Source organism: Trichosurus vulpecula, chromosome 1 (assembly GCF_011100635.1).
Source record: "Trichosurus vulpecula isolate mTriVul1 chromosome 1, mTriVul1.pri, whole genome shotgun sequence".
NCBI lineage: Eukaryota > Metazoa > Chordata > Mammalia > Diprotodontia > Phalangeridae > Trichosurus > Trichosurus vulpecula.
The window spans coordinates 130,014,184-130,033,517 of record NC_050573.1 but is presented as its reverse complement, the minus strand read 5'-3'; the positions used below and the strand labels follow the sequence as shown (position 1 = coordinate 130,033,517).

Here is a 19,334-nt window from a genome sequence, read left to right as displayed (position 1 = left end):
CATTGCATCACCTAGTTTACTTTAAAGTCTTTCCTAGACTCACAGGAAAAAAAAAAAAACATTCAGGGAACAAAGCAGTTCACTAGACTCTTCCCCTTTTCCCCCTACCTTTTTAAGCCTAACCTCCTTCTGTTAGGAAAGTAGGTAAAAAACTAAGAACAAAATCTAGGGCTCAAGAAATTGGATTAAACACAATAAGCAGATTTAGAACAGAGAAATGTGCCTTCCCCTTTCCCTTGAAGGGATTAGGATAACTATTGTCCTAAGAGAAAGAAGTGTCCTGGGAGGTGAGGACCTGAAAAAAGTGTTCATGGAATGAATTTCCAAGATTAAATGATTATTGCTTTAGGTTGAAGTAAGCTAAATATTAACTTTTAAGTTACCCTTTGTTAGATTTGATTGATTATTTGTATTTATTACTTGATTATATGACCTATATTTATTATGATTTATTATATTCTAATGTTGTCCTTCCTTTTAAAAGAATCCTATAAACTCTACTTCAAAAATGTAAGGGAGAGACTTGTGCAAAGGCATGAGAGAATTGGGTTGGTATGGACCGGGGTGGAACCTGTGGCCCTCTAGGTTCTCAAGTGTAGCCCTTTGACTGAATCCAAACTTCACAGAACAAATCCCTTTAATAAAAGGATTTGTTCTGTAAAGCTTGGACTCAGTGAAAAGGCATTACCCAAGGACCTAGAAGGCCACATATGGCCTTAAGACTGCAGGTTCTCCATGCTAGTATAGACCTTTCTTTCAAACAGAGCAACTTAAATTAATTTTAATTAGTAAAAATTATTTTTACAGGCTTATATCTGTAAATCAGAGTATAGTATTAATATATTTTTTTCTTTGATAAGCTAAACCATGCTTTAGCTATTGTTTGAGCAGGGCAGCATGCAACAGAATTACCTTGCCCATAGTCCTGGAATGCTTCTCAGTTTTTACAACAGTCACTGACATTAGCTTTTTTGGCTGATGTCATTTACCATGACTTGTTTTTGATGTAACCATATTAGCTCTCTACAATAATACATCCTAATTTGCTAAGAATTAAAGCTAACCTCACTGACCTCTAACATAGAGATTCTATTCTCTTCCGTTTTTTGAAAACTGGGTTATTAACCCTATTCCCCCCATTTTTCTTGGTTTCCATGTTGTTTCAAAGATTCTTAACAGTGATCATGTAATAACATCCTCCATTTTCTATCAGTGTCTTAGGATCTCAGGACCTAGGCCTGCAGCCTTAAACTTATCAAGACAAGAGCTCCTTTATTATCTATGGGTTTCCATCTTTGTATTAGCCGTTTTTGTTCTATCTTTTACAATCCAAAGTTTATTTTACTTCTCAGAAAAATAAAATAGAAACAAATAATAGTTGAGTACTTCTGATTTCTGTCACCCATTTTCATTGTCTTGTCCAACCCAAATAGCAGTCCTTCCTTGATCTCTTTCATTTAACCATTTCAGAAGTCCTTTTACTGTCCTTAGGACTTCTTGTAACCCTTAGTTCATTTTGAGATAATATGCTTCTGATTCTTTTCTTACATGATCACGTCACACTTTTGTATTCATTCTTTGGTACTTGTTCTTGTTTCCCTCATCTGTGCGTGTCTTCAAAAAAAAATCTAATTCTGTTGTTAAGTTTCTCGTGCATTGATACTGGTCTTTCAGTACAACTCCTCCTTTTTCGTCCTTTACTGACATTGTTTCTTTTAGTATTTTCTTATTCATCTTAGGCTGATTTCTCCTTTAGAATTTTAGGATACAGGATCCTACCTTTTCACCCTTTGAAACTTGTACTCCAAGAAATGTAGGCTGCAAATCAAACTGTGCCTGGCTTTCCTCTCCTTTTGTATCACAAACTCTAAGACAGTGTATTTCCTTTCAAGGTTCCCATCATTTCAATACCCAGCAACCAGATGCTCCGTATTAAGCACCAAATGGTAAAAGAAAAGACATTTATCTTACTGTTTCCTCTATCTTATTATAGCTGAGTTGGTTTGGTAGATAGAGTGATGGATCTGGAATCAGGAAAACCTGAGTTCAAATCTGTCTTCAAACACTTACTAACAGTATGGCCCTGGGCATGTCACTTATTTTACGTTTGTCTCAGTTTCCTCAACTGTAAAATGGATAATAATAGCACCTACTTTCCAGAGTTGTTGTGAGGATCAAATAAGATAACATTTATAAAGTGCCTGACATCTAGTTGATGCTATATAAATGCTTATTCTCTTTTCTTCCTCTTCCCTTTCCCCTGATCCCAGGACAGTCACTAGAAATTTAGTAGCTGAGCCCAGATTGGAGCCAGTCCTGAACAATAACTTGCTCAACCCAGACCAGCAGTGGATCAACCAGGCAGCTGAGACACCATGTCCTGCATGCAAGAAAATGACCAAGAATTAGTTTGAAATTATTGTTGTGGACCAGCCCTCACATATAAGGATTTAAAACAAGTCACAGGCACCCAGGGTAACAGGGTCTATATTTAAAATAGATATAATTTGGGATTTGGCCCACTGCATCTCCAGAGAGACTACAATTTCTGCCCTTGTAGAAAACAGTTAGATGGCTGTGATTGGGCAACCACTCTTTTGTTTTCCTACTATCAAGAGGGGTATTGGTCTAAAATTATTCTGCATCATACATTTGTAGTTTAGGAGTATAATCTAATTTTCAGGACCAGGGTAAAAGCCACTTTCCCTGGTCACTGCAAGAGACAATCACAGGTATTGAGCAAACACGGCAAACAATAAAACAGAAACTGGAGAAGTCTTACAAATTAATTTAAACAATGGAACACACAAGATGATGAGGTCTTTTTGACTTGGGAGAGGAAATTTTAGTTGAATCCAAGAGAGAATGATTTTACCCAAGAAAGCTCTCCTTGATGTCTCTGGGGGTGCAGGGACCAGGAATCAAGGGCTACAATGGGGGCAGAATGGCTAGCTTTCCCCTCATGTCTATAGATCTCAGGAGCTCTTCCAACTGCTATTCAAAGTTTATGCTCTCAATCTCACACTGTCCCTTCTCAAACTGAGCTTCTCCCTTCTTCTGTGTCTCCATTAATCATGATTCTCATCTTCCTCATATACATGAAAAACAACATTATAGATACAATGGTCTCTTAGTCATTCTGGAGTCATGTTTCTTTATTTGTAGGCATTGCCACAGGATTGTCCATGGAAGTGTCCAAGTCTACCTGAGTCAGGGGTGTTATAATTCCATAGTAACTTAAGGCATTTGTTGTGTTTTTATATTAACATCTTGTTTTTACATTATGCAAATTTCCCCTTGTATCCCTCCCTCTCCTCCTAGAGAGCTGTTGTTGTTTGTTCTTTGTTCTCAAAGAGGACCATGACATTATGGAGGTGATGCTATGATATGCAAGTGAATTGGATTTAAATGAAGCAGGGCTGTCACCAGCTTCACTTTCTCCTCCAGAGCCATCTGGGTCCAGTGGTGAGATATAGATCAGGATGACTGGAGATGGCCCTGGAAGCAGTGGGAGACCTTGGCTAAGGCCTTTCCCAGGTCTCAGTTTGACTGAGGCAATGCCCATTCAGTGATTAAGGCTAGGTAAGAAATGAGGCAGAGAATGACCTCTTTTTGACAAGGTAAAGGGGTCATTCTCTGCCTAGAGGGCTATCCCTTTTAATAAAGAATTTGAAGCTGTTTTCAGGGACATATAGTTTTACTATCCCTCATTGGAATGCTCTGTCCCCTGCCAAGAGCTCAACATTCCCATATTTTAAACTGTAGTCCAGAGATACAAATCTTTTTATCAGACACCATCTTCTTAACCAGCTGTTCATTTCCTAAATCCATCTGGTTGTTATAAAATCTTGCCTTAGGTCAACAAAAGTAATGAAAAGCTCATATCTGCCTTGAAGGTCAGTTTCTTGCCCAGGACTTCACAATCTGTAGCATGGTTCCTAGATTCTTTCTAGTTGTATCATCCCCCTTTTCTCCTACCTACTTCCCTGAATCCCCAGAAACTGGTAGAAGTCATAAGTTCTGACAAGTTTTGTGAGGTCCTTGATCATGTCGTGGGTATAGGCCTGGGAAAGCACAGAACTCTCTTCTACTGTGAATGCCAGTGCAACAGTTGGCTGGCTCTGTAGGGAGGCACTAACTACTAATATTCATTTCTTCCTCTGACTATTACTGAATGAGATCTCTCTCTCTAGGTAGCACTTATGAATCCACATGATCTTTCCTCTAAAGACAAACAGCTTTCTCCTCACAAGTTCCAGCTCCTTTCTCCCCTCTAAAAAGTTCATGTCTAATGTTGTTTACATGTAATCTGTGATCCTTTCCCCCTTTCTTCTCTGTGTTTTCCCTTTTTAATTCCTAATACTGGTCAGAATTTCCTCTGCCTCTTTAGATCCTTCTTTTCCTTTGGAAGACATTCTTTGACGTTTAAAGGACCATTTCATTATCCTTGATAACTTGGAGATTCAAGAATTAGGCAAGCCTGTACATTGACTTGTTGGAACCTACTTGGCCATGGCAGAAAGATTACTTTGTAGGTTCTGATCTAGCCACTCAGTAATTCTTGTTTTCCATACTTGCTTGGAGTAAGGTTCTAAGTTCTTGCAAGTAACCCTTGAGGCTATATCCTGTGGTAAAAACTGCAGTGGCGAACTCCTCTTAGACATAGCTGTCACTCTTCACCTTAGCTGCTAAAATATCTCCCAAATCTCTGCCCTCCTCTTTAGTCCCATGGTCACCATGGTAGTGCTGAACCCCTTTATAATTTCTCTGGTCTTTTGAAACATTCTCACTACACACCTTCCTTCATTCTATCTCTTTTAACTCCTTCTGTATTGTGGCTGGGATAGCTTTCTTATACAGTTATGGTCATATCACTGCTCTGCCAGCAAATCTTCAGTGGCTTCTCACTGTCTAACTAAATCAGTTCAAAATGCCTTAGCTTAAGCTGTTCCTTTGCATAGAATATCTCCTTTCCTGTCTTCTGCTGACTTTCTACTCATTCTGTACAGCTCAATTCAAATACCTCCTCCGCTGGGAATTAATATATCCTCGATCCTCCTTAATCAGCAACATTCTTTCCCCTCTGGGTTTATATGGTATTTTGTCTTGTACCTCTCTGGTACACTTACCATATACTGCAGCCTCATATATTTCATCTATGTCGCTCTCTTATTCTTTAGTAGACTACATGATCACCAAGAAGAGTGAAGGTATCAGATTTACCCTTTCTATCTCCACTGGCACTAGCACTTGATTGATCAACAAACATAAAGGCTTACTATATAATAGGCATTATGCCAGATGTTTTATTTGTTGATGCAAAGAATGAAACAGCCCATACCCCCAAGCAGCTTATTTTCTAATGACAGATGACTACACACACACACACACACACACACACACACACAGAGCAGAATAATGCCATATATGCAGAACAAACACAAAGAAAAAATACAAAATACTTAGACTTACAATGAACAAATGTTTGCTGCATATTTTATATAAAGAAAATTATAAAAAATCACACTTTTCTGTAGCATGAAAAGAAATTATTCCCTTACTTATATTCACACAGAGTTTTGTATATTCACAAGTTATAAGAGCTATTGATAGAGATTTTGCTTTGGCTGGAATTTACCTTTACATTCAGGTTGTCTTCCTGTCCAACTTCCATTGGCTAAACAAATTCTTTCTTCTGAGCCATGAAGGATATAACCAGTCTCGCAAGAGAAGCGGACAACACTCTTGGTCCTAAAGCCACTCTCTTGTCTGGAACCATGACCTGGAATGCCTGGATCCCCACAGGAACCAGCCACATCACCTGCAATTAAGCATGGTTTACAAAGTTATGTTTTGACAATACAAGGCAATCAGTTGAAATCATAGCATTTGCCTTCTATTTGACCCACTTCTTATGTGAAGAAACAAGTTGAAGGGATACAATGGCTTCATAAAATAGGTTCCTATTTCTACGGATTTTTATCCATGTTCAGGGAGTTTAGAGGCATTCAGCAGGCAACATGTTTCAAGAACATTCTAGGTGCCTACTTACTGACAGGAGAATTAGATTAAATGACAATAGCGCTGTATACCAAGTGACTCTGATAATTTATTCGTGATTTTTCTCAGTTTTTCAATTACATGTTATTTCTTATTAGCTAAAGTAGTTAAATTCTAGGAAATGGAAACTGACATTTATATGGGGCTTTTAAAGCCTGCAAAATGGTTTACATATTTTATCTACCTTGAACCTCATAACAACCCTGTGAGGTAGGTATTACAGTAATTATCATCTCCATTTTACAAATGAGGAAACGGAGGCTCAGATAAATGACTTGTCCATAGTCACATGGGTCATAAACGTCAGAGGCTGTATTTAAAGCCGTTCCTTACACACTCCATGGCCAACACTTTATCCACTATATCCTGCTAATGTCTAGATACTTATCATGTACTCCAGAATTTTACTACATAATTCATTATTTCATTATTTCTTAAGCAAAGATGATTGACATTTATATACTTACTCTATATGTCAAGATAATTAACTTGTAAAAGCTGAAGTTTAGGCATCCTATTTTGAATACTTAGAAAAGAAATGGTCTATCTCTAGGTAGTAATTCCTTCAAATTCCAATGTTAAAAATTTATTTGACTCTGTCACTCCTTAACTCACTTAAAATCAGTTGCCTCTAGAGGTTCTTTTCTGTCAGAGGTAGACAGAAAGAGGTGGATCTATCAGCTTAGCCAATCATAAAGAATAACTAGTAATGACTTTTCAAAGGATTTTGGTGGATTGAAAAGAACTTTTCTAATAGGATATATACATACATACATGGATGAATCAACATATGTACACATATGTACGTGTGTATATATGTGTGTGTGCAGTTTTGTAATCAATAAAGAAGGTATCAGTTTACAAGAATATAAGATAATTTTAGACTCATGGGTGCATTTATCTTTTTCAAAAACAGAGAAAAATTTTGACACTGAACGTCATCTTGCTATGTGTTATTTTAAGACAATAATTGTGATGAATACTACGTTGAGATGTACAATGTAGCTAAAGGAAGCAAATGAAGTTTCCTCATGAGCTCTTATTAGCTTTTAAGAATAATATAGCATAGATCAACAAATGTACTTTTTTACATTTCTCCTATAGCCACAGGGTATGCTAGTAAATGTTTAGCAACCAATTCTCTGGGGGGAGAAATTCATTACATCCTTTTAAGTTTAGCTTGACTTGTTAATATTTTTTCCATCACTTTCTTAGGTCTAGACAATCAACAAACAATAAATCAAGCCCTGGTTTGTGACATTTACTGATTTCCAAGGTGTAAATACTCACAGGGAAAATATATTAGGCTTTTCTGTTTTGAGCTGGCTCTAGCACAACTCTATCTATAGTCTACTGATTGTGAAACTTTCTACCAAGTACCCTTGAAATGGTTAGAGGTCCCAATGTTTTTGTTTTGAATTTATCTTGTCAATGCTTTTGCATAGCAACAATGTTTACCATTAACACTTTAAAAGCATGAAAACCGATGGACTATAACAAGTGATGCTGGCTTTCTAAATGTCTACCCCTCCTCTTGGCCCCCTACTCCAACCCCTTCCACATCATAATTAGTACAATTACATGAGGCAGGCAAGGGAAGAGAATAAACATTTATATAGTGTCTACTATGTGCTCTGTGCTAAGCGCTTTACAAGTATTATCTAATTTAATACTCATAACACCCAATGAGGTAGACGCTGTTATTATCCCAACTGGAATATCCCTAACCTTAACCAGTTGTCTTTCATACACATGATAATAGGCATGTGACTGAATTTAGATTATACATACTAATATAAATGTACACACATATACAAAAGGATAATGCATGTATTTGCTATTATAATTATTACTTTAGGGAGGTCTGGGTCAGACAGGTCTTCACATAGTACTAAAAGGTTCAAGATCAGTGATTTTGAGATTATGATTTCAAACATACTAATTTGCTTTTCATATGGAACCCCCCCCACCAGATCTCTGGCCACAAATTATATTTGGATTCCAGACTACCTATTTAAACCTGTTGGGATTGGAAAATAACACAAAACTATTCATGATTTGTCAGTTATATTAGCTCTAGGTAGAAAACACATTTTGAACAAGTAAAATTATCTCTAGTCCACTGTTATCCTATAACTTGTAAATAACAGTTCTCTACTATAAATGTTTACACTGACATGTTTTAAGATTTTGCCTCAGGAATTTCTATTCACTTTCTCCCCATTTCACATTTTAATAGCATCACTAGAGTAGCATTGTTTTTCTTAAAACAACCGATGTTTTAATAGAAAATACCTTTATTTAAGTTCTGCACCAGTTATAAGAAAACTTCTATCTCGAGTTCCATGTTTTTTTTTAACCATAAACTTGTATCTCATATCTAATTCTACTTCTGACTATTTGTAGATACGTTTGTGTAGAAAGAAAAAAAAGGAGGAATACAAACTGAAATGGGAGAAGACATTTTGAAATGATATGGAGAGCTTTGGAATTATGGGGAGGTTCAAAGATCAAATATTCAAAGGATGATTTGGGACCCAAGCAGGAGATGATTGGTAGAAGAAAATATGCAAAGAAATTAGTAAAACAATAGTATGAATAATTAGCATTTATCTAGCACTTTAATGTTTACAAAGCACCTTACAAATGTTATTTAATTTAATTGTAATCTTGACAACTGTCTAAGGTAGGTGCTATTATTTTTACCTGTTTTCCAAATGGAGAAACTGAATCTGAAAAAGGTTAAATGACTTGCCAAAGGACACCCAGATAGTGAATGAGGTAGGATCTGAACTCAGTTCTTCCTAATTCCAAGTCCAGCATTTTATCTACTGTGTCATTTAGCTGTGCAAGACTAGGTAAGAAGGTAATAAAATAAAGGAAAGGAAATTGAGTGTGGTTGTCAAGGTGTTAATTGTTGTTAAAGAGACTTTTCACAGTGTTAACTGTGTTTGAGAGTGTTAAAGAGGTGAGGGAAATTGAAGTCATCCATAAGCTGTTTACCATGGTAGTTCTGATTGTGAACTACTTGCAATCTTAATGTTAAAGTTTCTTTAAAAAAAAAAAAAACAAAATGAAATGAAAACTGGTAGAAAGGTTTCAGTGTAGAAACCAAAAAGAATAATTATTTGAAAAGGCAGAGGAGAATCCTGGTGTACGGCACATTCGAGGATGGGGAAAAGGTCAAGAACAGAAAGAATGAAAACCATTTTGTAGAATTAACCACTGAATACTTGGAGCTAAGAGAGAAAGTTGAGGCTCTTCTTGAAGAGATTGTTGCTTGGATGAAAAAGTAGCTGCTTAAACTCCAAGGAATAATATTGTAGATCCAAAGCTGCTTTCAGGTGAGGGATCATCTAGTAAGGGGGTTACCTGGTAGGTGATGAGAGTTTAGAGGCAGCTGGTGGCATAGAAGGTAGAGTGATTGGCCTGGATTCACAAAGACCTGAGATCAACTCCTGCCTTAGATACTTATCAGGTGTGCGACCCTGGGCAAGTCAACCTCTGTCAACCTCAGCTTTCTCAATTGTTAAATGGCTATGATGATAACAGCTACTTAGTAGGTTTATTGTGAGGATCAAATGAGATACTATTTGTAAAGCTCATAGCACAATGCCTGGCATGTGACAGGCATTTAACAAATGCTTGTTCCCTTTCCCTTTATGGTAAGGTGCAGTAATTTTTCAATTTCACAATAGAGATGTTGCTCTGCGCTCTTATTCAAGATGTGCCAGAGAACTTCCTAAGACTTGTTAAAACAGATCATTACTACCCATTTTCAGTAATGCACATGGACACAAATACTACTTCCAGAATAAAACTAGAAAGCAATGAAAGAGATTAAGAAATTTTGTCAAGAAACCTGAGGGACACGGGTAATATTATTCCTGATGCCACTTAAAGGCAACATTTAATGAAGTAAAAATCAGATTTGCGAAATAAAACATATGATAAAGAAGATGATGTCTAAGAATGGGAATTAAATTTCTGGAACACAATTTATAACATAGGAATGTTCTGGCCAGGGATGGGGGCTTGTAATAATGTATTACCCTAGAGCCATATAAATCTAGTCAAAACAACTTTAAGCTGAAAAAGAAAAAAAAAGGGAAGGAGAAACCTGTATAAATATGCATAGATGCCATAAAGAGTAAGTAAAATGTAGGAAGAGAAACAGCAGTAGAGATACACAGGAATTTGCAGGAGATAAAATCCAAGAAAAGAGCCAATAATAAAACCCGTACCTTTAGATGTCTATGTAAAATTGCACAAATCATGGCTAAAAGGATGAAGTGAGATCCTAAATGCAGAAAGACAGATTTGATCTCATAATTATGACTGAGATATGATAAAATAAGACACTTAACTAGAATGCAGCTCTGGAAGAATATACTTTATTCAGAAGAAACACAATTGGTAGGGGGATGAGATGGGGATAAACACTGACTATTAAGAAGAAATAGTCTTATGACAAAATTAGGTAATGGGGGAAATTATTTTGTGAATGATGAACAGAGGAAGAGATAGGAATGAGACTGTCAGTGAAATATACCATAGATCATCTAGTCAGAAAGACAAAAGAGATTAATTCAGAGACCATATCACATTTCTAGCAAAGAGGCATGATACAGCAATGAGAAGGAAGTTTGGTTTGTTGTTGTTCAGTTGTGTCTGACTCTCTGTGACCCCGATTGAGGTTTTCTTGGCAAAGAGTGGTTTGCCGTTTTGTTCTCCAGCTCATTTTACAGATGAAGAAATGGAGGCCAAATTTGAACTTGAGTCTTCTTGACTCTAGGTCTGGTGCTCTATCTACTGTGCCACCTATCTGCCCCAAAGTTCAGTTATCTAGTTCTTATTTGAGGTCTATCTCTTTGTCCATAAGAAGCAGATAAGCTAATAATTTATGTGCTTGTCTCATTAATTTTATCCTTCAAAGGGTAGAAGATATGTGGAATCTCAGAAGTGCTTTAATTTTCATTCCTCTGATTTTTAGTTATAATGGCAAAGATAACAAAAAGGGCAAATGATAAAGGTTGGAGAGCATGTGGGAAAACGGACACACTGATACAATCAGTGTATTTGTGGATAGATACAATGCATATACAAAAAATTCCTAAGCAATGTGTGCCCTTTGACTCAGCTAAACCACTGCTAGGCTTAAACCTAAAAGAAATCAAAGAAATCCTAAAAAGGAAAGGCCGTTTATGAACAAAAACATTTACAGCATCACTTTTTTGTGGCGGCCAAAAGCTAGAAACTAAGGAGATGTCCAGAAACTGAAGAATGTCTGAATAAGTTGTGGTATATCAAAGTTATGAAATACGATTGGGCTATAAAAAATGACAAGGCAGAAGATTTTATAAAGACACAGAAAAGCTTAAATGAACTGATGGAGAGTAAAGTAAGCAGAACCAGAAGAACAATTTACACTGTCATTATAAAAATAACAATTTTGAGGACTTTTATAAACTGATGAATATGAAATATGCAAAACCAAGAAAATAATTTAAACTGTTAAAAACAAACAAAAATAAACCTTGAATGCTGTACAAATTATGACTAGTACAACAATTAGTAATAATTCTAGATGACTCATGCTACATATTAAATAAATGTTACAAATTTAGGATACAGAAGGAAAATGTATATGTTTTTACCTATAGCCACTGAAGGAATTCATTTTGCTTTATTATGAATATTTGTTATGTGATTTATCTTTTTGTTTCCACAGGGTGGGAGTAGGGGATAGGAAGGACAGAAAATAGATTTGTTTAATGTTTTTTAAGAGATGTGAGAGGGTTCTATAGATGTGAAATTTGAATGTACTTTCAGATGAAATCAATTTTATCAGATTTACTTTAACTGTTTTACTTTGTTATAGGTAGTCTCTCACGAAGTATGAGTAATTTGTAAATGTATATATTGCAAAAATAAAATATACCAATAAAACTTTTTTTAAAAAAGATGGTACAATCGACAATTTGAAATCATATTCTGGAATGAATTCTCCCCAAAAGAGAGGACTTGGTTACTGAAGAAGAAATGATGGGAAATTTGGAAGGAAATGTCTGTTATAGAAGAAAGGCAGAGATACTCTAACACTTGTTTATTGGAGACATGATCTCAAAGGATCTATAAAAGGTAATTAGAATCCTATGAATTAAAATTTTAAAAGGGAAATCAAACCAGAAGGGATATGGAACCTCTTAAGAATTAGATTATGACACAGGGAAGCAATTCTAATTAGGAAGAAAACTGGTCTTTATCTAAAAATACTAATGCACAGAGAGCTCATAAACCAATTTAGTTTTTTTTTTCCTAAGATAGGTAGTGTAATAGAGCACTTGACCAGAATTCAAGAAGACCTGTGTTCAAATCCTGCTGTAGATTGTTCCTGGGCAAGTCATCTAATCTGTCTGCTTCAGTTTCCTCATCTGTATGGGGATAATAATAACACTTCCCACTTAGGGTTGCTATGCGAATAAGATGAGAAAACATTCGTAAAGGGGTTTGCAAATTTTAAAGCACCACATATATTATAGCTATTGTTAATAATAGTTATTAATTATTATTTTAAAAGCAAGGGGTGGTGTGATAAAGGTGTGACAGTGTTCTCAGATATAAAAATTCAAGGAAACATGAGATTTGGGTGAAATAATGTAGAGAAAAATAATCAGAATCAAAAAACCATATAAACAATGATTATAACAATATAAATGAAAAAATCAAACAATGAATAAATAACAAAGCAGTGAAGGTCTTAGAGAATAAATACCACAACCATGTTCCCACCTCTTAGGAAAGAGGTGGGATAAACCCCTGGGAATGTGGTATGCAGTGCCAAAGGCTGTGTTGCTTTGCATGTATTTGTTTACTTGTTTTTCATTTTCATATTTTCACAAGGAAGGTTTCAAAATGAGGTGGTGGTGGTAGGGTCCTCTAGAAACGAATGTGGTATAAAAAGAACCTATTTTTTTTTAGAGACTAGCACCAGGAAGGATAAAGCTGAAGCTGTCAAAAAAAAAAAAACAGCTAGGGAAAACAACCACAAAAGGTTTTTATTTTTTTGTTTTAGTTATAGTGGAGAGGGGAAAAAATAAGATGAAAGAAGGGATAGGTCTGCTACTTGGTGCAGATAGAATGATGAAAGCATATGAGACAGAGGACACAAAAAAATACTTAATTCTTATTTTGTTTCATTGAAGGTAAGTAAAAAGATAGGAAGACAACACTTAGTTTAAGTGAAGAGTTCTAGTCACGAGTTCCAATGAACTACCTCTTCAGGTACTAGAAGACCTGGAAGATATGAGCCCCTGTAGGTCAGTTTAATAAGAATTTACCAAGTGTGTACTATGCGTAAGGCACTGTGGATATAAGTAGAAGCGAAAATAGAGTCCTTTCTCTCAAGGACCTTACATTCTAATGTGAGATCACTCAGAAAAGGGAGTTGAAAATGCTGGTGCTAGAGGGAGGGGGATGTACCCACATGAGAGCATGATGATGAAGTCCACAGAATAAAGGATGACTGGTCTGGGACTTTCCACAAAATGTAAGTTCTGGGAGAAACCCACCAATAAGAGAAGGGGGCTAAAGAGGCAAAGGGAGAACACAGCAGAAGCATGGTCACAAAATAGAGACTGATGCCAGTGATCTTTGGAAAATTATAGAAAATGAGAGAGGCAGGCATTATCCAAATTAAGAAAAGCAAATATTGTTTTCTTAAAAAAGGTGGAATATGCAAACTATGGACTAGTGCACTTAACTTTGTTTCCTGGCAAAATTAAATACACAGGTAGTGAATGTCTAGTAAGGAAGTGACAGTTACAGAGAACCAACAGGAATTCATGAAGAACGGAATATGTTAGACCAATTTTATTTCCATTTCTGATAGGGTCCCTAATCTGTTTCCCATGCACGTGTGCTGCCCAATAAATGCTTCTGGGTTTTGTACCTGAACTGTGCCTTTGTTCCCTCTGTTCAGGCGGATGCTGTACCCCAATTAATTATTTTGCCAATTAATCAGTTGGCTTTCATGGCCATGGAGCTCCCTTCCAACTCTGAAATTTTGTGCTGTCAAATATAGTTTTTTATCCTTCAAGCACAGTAGTTTGCAGGGGAATCTTTTACACATTAGTTGCTTATTCCATGGGAGTGTTTCTGTGTGTATGCATAAATATCCACATGTTTAGAGTATATAAAGTGCAAGACGACTTGATTTCAAATTTGGGCTCAGCTATTTACTGTGTGAACATGGGTCTCTGTTTCCTCATCTGTAGAATGAGGATAATAATAGGACCTACCTCCCAGGGTTGTTAAGGATTCAATGAGACATCTATAAAGCCCTTTGCAAACCTTAAAGCACTGTATAAATTACATATTATATTACAGCATCCACTACATATTATATAATCTCTTATTCAAATATTAAGTTTTATTTACTTGTATAGTTCCTACTATGTTATAGTTGTTTCCTACTAGTCCAAGGGCATGGCCCTTGGTCTTATAATAATAAATAGCATTTATATGCCATCTTAAGATTTGCAAAGTGCTATATATTATATCTCATTTGATCCTTACAACCCAGAGAGGTCAATGCTTTCATTGTTTCTGTTATATAAATAAGGAAACTGAGGCTGACAGTAGTTAAGTGATTTGCCCAGGGTCACACAACAAGTATCTGCAGTCCAGTGTGCACTCATTAAGTGTAGCATACTGAATAAATGCAGAGAACAGTGCTTTAAGGGACACTTTATATTTAGCAGTTTTCAATGCATTTCATATATATACATAGACTGTGCATATGTTTGTGTATATACTATGCATATATGTATGTATATGTGTGTATTTATGTATAAATACACACATACATATGTATATGTACATGTGTATATATGTACATATATATACATACACGTACACACATGAATGTATGCATACAATGTACATATACACAACCTTTTCTGTCTCAAAAGTAGAATGCATTTATCTCTCTAGTTAGTTTGTTAGGAGAACTGAATGATTTTCTCACTTGTTATGAAACAAATAAAAAAAGTCAGATTCTTTCATACATTTTTAGTAAATATACTGAATTTTCCTATAATATAATGACATCTTTACATCTACTACTATAGGGAGTGTCAAGATATAGTATACGACTCCCACATATTCCTTTACTAACCCTGACTTTATAATGATTACAGCACATTGATTTAGGAATGCAAGTGGCATCCATACTGCAAAAGTTAGTATTTGGATCATGAAAAGGCCACTACGGCAGAGTAGGTCAGTAATCAGCACACTAAGATTTATGGGATAATCCACAATCAGCTCTATTCTTTCCATTAGCTTGGAGAAAGAAGCTATTGGCCCTCCTGGAAAGATAAACCAATCTCAGCACTTTTCCCATTTCAAATCATTATTTGTTCTCTTAGCCTAGAGTCTCTATGAGGAACTTCTAGCAGCCTGAACTTTTGAAGTATAAGCTATTGAAACAGCTGAAAGGTTAGCCGCTACTCTCATCACTGAACTTAGAATTCTACAATCTCAAGTTGGAAGGGAGATTAGTAGCTAAAAATCCAATTTATACTAATCAGGAAAGAATCTCCTTTCTAACATACCTTATACCTAAATAGTTAATCAAGCCTCCATTTAAACTTTTCAAGGGATCAGAATCTACTGTGTCCCAAGGTATCCCATCTTACTTCTAGATAGACCATTTATCAACAGGGATAAAAATTACTATCTATCTTATAGCTACTTCCAAGGGATGCTGTAAATTTAAAATATGGTACCATACACGTGTGTACACACACAGACATACACATACATATATGCATAGTACATACACAAAAATATGTACAGTCTATGTATATATATGAAATCCATTGAAAACTGCTAAGTAAATATAAAGTGTCACTTAAAGCACTGTTCACTGCATTTTTTCAGTATGCTATACTTAATGAGTGCACACTGGACTGCAGATACTTGTTGTGTGACCCTGGGCAAATCACTTAACTACTGTCAGCCTCAGTTTCCTTATTTATATAACAGAAACAATGAAAGCATTTACCTCTCTGGGTTGTAAGGATCAAATGAGATATAATATATAGCACTTTGCAAATCATAAGATGGAATGTAAATGCTATTTATTATTATAAGACCAAGGGCCATGCCCTTGGACTAGTAGGAAACAACTAAAACATATTAGAGATGTATAAAGAATAACTACATATATGTGTGTATATATACATGTGTACATACATACATACATACATAGTAGGAACTATACAAATAAATAAAACTTAATATTTGAATAAGAGGTTATATAATATATAATGGATGCATAAATACCAACAAAAATGATCACCAATACAAATGAAGAAATGCAACAATATCTACATATGGATAAGCACAAGATATATAGAAACAAATACAGAAGGGATGCAAGATAAAAGCCTCAGCTCTCAGAACATGTCATCAGACTATGAAGAGTATTTTAAAATGTACATCTATAGTTTTCTTTATTAAGACATTGTTATCTTGAACATTTTCATAAGTAATGAATTAATCCTTTAGTAAATGATTAAAAACACATTAGAGAATTATAAAGAATAACTACATATATGTGTGTATATACGTACACATACACATACACATACATACTACATACATACATACATACATATTGAATAATGATAAAGCTGGAGAAAATAAGAGATAAAACCTGTTGAATTTTGTAGGCAAGGGGTCAACTGAGTATACAGAATGCAAAAATCAAAGAATTAACTTCATTGACTAAATTCTGAAGAGTCCTCTGAATAATAATTAATAAAAAGATATTTCCTTCACAGTAATTGCTCCTATTAAGATAAATAGAAAAGTTATTTTCCAATTAAATTTTTAAATGAAAACTTATACTGCAAGTTAAATAGCTGAAGCTTTATTCAGCGAACAAATATGACATATTATAGCCCCTTGAGAATTAAGGTGTAACTAAGTTGTAGTTTCAAAAGGCAAATTTGAACTAAGTTTGTTAGCTTCAGAAGTCAAAGAAATAAATTTTAATCCTAAGAAAAGCTACCGTATTCTTTGCTAAGTTTCTAGTGAAAATATATTAAAATCCAGTTTCCTTATTCTAGGAGAGAGTACTTTTGTTCATATAAATTTGATTCCCAGTATAACTCCTTATATCAGACATTTCACAGGTTAAATCAAGTCAATAATCATATTTTCCCAATACCAACATTATAGGGGAATTCCACTGGATGTGTATAAAATTATTTACTTTCCTCGAGTGGATTTTTATTTAATAGAAATGTAAGATTGTTATTTTTTTTTGTTTTGTTTTTGTTTGCTTTTTGGCTATTTCTGGGAGAGTGAAACCAATACTTAAAGCAAGAAAGTTTTTCTAATACATATCTTCCACCTTCTCAAAGTAGTACCTGAACAATGAGGCTGTGACCCACTCCAATGTCCATTTAACTGGCAGGTACGGGCTGACTGGCCAAGAAGGGTTCGTTTTCCTGTACACGAATAATGAACAGTAGAACCAAATGTATACTTCTCTCCAGACAGGATTGCATTGGGAGGAACGCCTGGGTGTCCACAGTCAATCACTACAATACATAATTATTGAAGATAAAGAAATATTTTAATTACCAATCAAATGACTAAAAACAAAACATTTTAAAATTATTTTGGAAGCATGATTGTTTTTTACACATATCAAACACAACTGTGTATCTGATGTCAAGCTATCATTTTTCCTTGGGCAGGGACCTATTGTGCTCCAATCTATGAGTTTCAGAGTGAATGTCAATGGTAACTGCTTCTCTTTGGAGTAGCAACCCTAAAGGTCTTCCCTTCCCAAGTTGATTTTTTTTTCTTTTTTTCTAATTAAAGTGGCCACCCCTTGACTCACTTCTTAAAGAGGCCTATTCACTGAATGTGTGTTACCTCACTCTAAGTGAGTACATGAAAAGGCCTTAGCCAAAAAGGGCCAGGGTCTCTCATTGAATCCTGGGTCATCTCCAGTCATCCTAATGAATATCAAGTCACTGGATCCAGAAGGCTCTGGAGGAGAAAGTGAGGCTGGTGACTTTGCACAGCCTTCCCTCACTCAAATCCAAGTCAACTGCAAGTCATGTCATCATTTCCCTGTGGTCATGGTGCTCTTCTAAAAGGAAGGATAAACACAAAACAATCACTTTTCCTTAATAAAGGGTAGCACAGTAGCTATTTTTTAGCATCTGTCTCCCAACCAGAAGTGTTGTTTGAGGAGGAAAGAAAAACATAGGAAGCAGCCATAAAACCACATATCTTAAAAATAGGGAAAGATGAATACAGGTTTGCTTCCCCAGGTGTGCCCACACACCTGTGTGATATATTTGTGGATAGTCCTGAAATCCCACAATTGTGGGGGATATAAGCAAAAACTGGAAGCCTTTCCCTTATGTTCAGATATTTTTTAAAATAAATTTGGAATGTGGAGACAAGGGGAAAGGTGGAGGTGAGGGTGGATGGGTAGGATATGCTTCCGTTCTTAGTCCCGAAGTCAAAGTGGGAGAGCCTAATGTAGAGAAGATAACTGCATATCAATCTCAACACCTTCCATCAGCTTTAAAGACTGAATGAAGACAAAAGGTGACTAACTAGCTCTAAGGTAATCACTGGAAGTAAGGGGCAGTAAAGATGTCAATTTTCCATTTCTTCTTAACATATCAATGTTGTGATCTTTATTCTGAATACTTTGAATGAATCACACAGTTACGGCCAACCAGGCACTAACCGACTGCTCAGACATTTCTAATCTTACTCTTTCAAACCCCACCCCCTCACCCCAACCCTCCTCCACTTCCACACATATTGCTATTTAGAGAGAATAAACACTCTCAGTTGCTGTTTATTTAAGCTGAAAAGTAGATCACTAATGTTTAGATTGCAATGAACTGGAATAAGAATGCAGGGAAATCTTTCCGAGAAACCAAGTTTGTTTGCAAGGGACCCTGACCTAGACTCAGCTATTATTGCATTATGTTGTTTGAGTTAAAGCTTTCTGTTTTCTCACTGTGAATCTAGATTGTAAGAGATAACATAGTAAATCCTTGTGTATCTAATTATGTCTTTGAAAACTCATCCTTTTGTATAACTAACCCTAATGTATTCTCTTAACAGGATCAGACCTTGCAGAGAGGTGTTGGTAGGAAGTGAAGTTACTAGGAAGTAGAAAGTTCTTATATAGAACTGAAGGATTTGATCTTGTGAAATGACATGAA

General features: G+C 35.6%; 1 protein-coding gene across 3 annotated transcripts in view; it reads right to left on the bottom strand.

Annotated features, from left to right (window-relative positions):
* CSMD3 (CUB and Sushi multiple domains 3) overlaps positions 1-19,334 on the bottom strand; it is a 1,625,828-nt gene that overhangs the window by 71,067 nt on the left and 1,535,427 nt on the right. For all 3 annotated transcript variants that reach the window (XM_036758935.1, XM_036758944.1, XM_036758952.1), the window contains 2 exons: positions 17,502-17,675; positions 5,639-5,821 (listed from right to left, as the gene is read on the bottom strand). In XM_036758935.1, the coding sequence (XP_036614830.1) occupies positions 5,639-5,821; positions 17,502-17,675 (357 nt within the window). The remainder of the gene's footprint in view (positions 1-5,638; positions 5,822-17,501; positions 17,676-19,334) is intronic.